The sequence below is a fragment of the Orcinus orca genome, chromosome 5 (assembly GCF_937001465.1).
Source record: "Orcinus orca chromosome 5, mOrcOrc1.1, whole genome shotgun sequence".
Taxonomy (NCBI): domain Eukaryota; kingdom Metazoa; phylum Chordata; class Mammalia; order Artiodactyla; family Delphinidae; genus Orcinus; species Orcinus orca.
The window spans coordinates 147,893,956-147,895,277 of record NC_064563.1 but is presented as its reverse complement, the minus strand read 5'-3'; the positions used below and the strand labels follow the sequence as shown (position 1 = coordinate 147,895,277).

The 1,322-nt window shown below is 48.0% G+C and overlaps 1 protein-coding gene across 1 annotated transcript; it reads right to left on the bottom strand.

Moving 5' to 3' along the window:
* Window positions 1-251: 251 nt before the first annotated feature.
* LOC125964425 (putative olfactory receptor 7A2) lies at window positions 252-988 on the bottom strand. Its single transcript, XM_049709869.1, is given in 4 exon segments — window positions 252-383; window positions 385-649; window positions 651-775; window positions 941-988. Coding segments are annotated over 4 exon segments (570 nt in total).
* Between the last annotated feature and the right edge of the window lie 334 nt (window positions 989-1,322).

Below are 1,322 nucleotides of genomic sequence, written 5' to 3'. Positions count from 1 at the left end.
CCGGTGTCCACCCCGGTCGATGAGCTGAGGCTGCATTAGAGTTCCTGGACGCCCGCCCGTTTGGTTACTAGGCTTTTGTCTGTTACCATCCAGGCTGCGGAGCCAAGTTGGCGTCGGAAGGATGTTTTTCTGTTTAATGGACAGTCTCTGGAGGGCTCCAATCTTCCTTCGAGGTTTCCCCTCCCTGGGGCACTTTCTTTGCCAGTTGTTTTCCTGCCATGAGGTCCTTGGGGTCCCCAGGCACCTGCAGCTCAGAACATCTTGTCTTTTGTTTTGGTTTGGGGTTTTTTTGCACAGGTGGAAAATGCTTTATACTTCCCCTGAGCTGATGAAATTCCACGTATGGAGGAAATTATTTTGGAATATGAACAAAAAATACCAAAAAACAGGACCGCCACCCAGCAGGACGGCTGCAAAATGCATCACTATGTTATTAAGAAGGGTGTCAGAACAGCCAAGTTGGATCATCTGACTGAGTTCACAGAAAAAGTGGGGGATTTCAACGTTTGTGCAGAAGGACAGTCGTAATGTTGTTAAGCTTTGTAACAAGGAATTCAGGACACTCATGATCCAGGACATCAGTACCAGCGGTCCACAGTACCAGCGGTTCATGATGACTGTGCAGTGCAGGGGGTGACAGATGGCCAGAGTGGTCACAGGCCATCAGTGTCAGGCAAAAGATGTCCAACACTGCAAAGAATGTGAGAAAATAAATCTGTGTGACGCATCCTTCATAGCTACTAACTTTGCTCTGTGTCTGGATAAAGCATCCTCTCTTAAACGACCCACAGCCGGGGTCCAGGGTCTCGCCCTTGGAGGAATGGAATTAATTTGAGATTGTATGTAATGAAACAGTTCTATATCTACATAAAGTTAAGGCTAAGCTCCGCAACAACATTTCTAATACAATCCCCACTTAAGGGTGGGCGGATTTACCTACCGAGAGGGAGGTGCAGCCCAGGGAGACACGAGCAGGCTCTGGTCCCATCACCACAGCACCAGCGTGCGCGCCTGCCTTGTGGGCAGGAGGGGTGGGGTCTCCCTGAAGTCTACCAGCTTCTGAGGGTCCCTCATGTATTCCATGGGCAGGGAATTCACCTTGCACCGTGAACCAGAAAAGTGTCCAAGATTTAAAGAGCTGAACGTAAAAATCAAACACAGACGTAAACACAGAGTACCTTACACCCTTATGGTAACTACTGAGGGTAAAGGCATAAATCAGGGTGGGAAGAAAGACTGACAGGTTGAAACAAACAACAAAAACCCAAACAAAGTGAAAAGGCATATGACAAACTGGGAGAAATATTTGCGGCAAGTAGAAC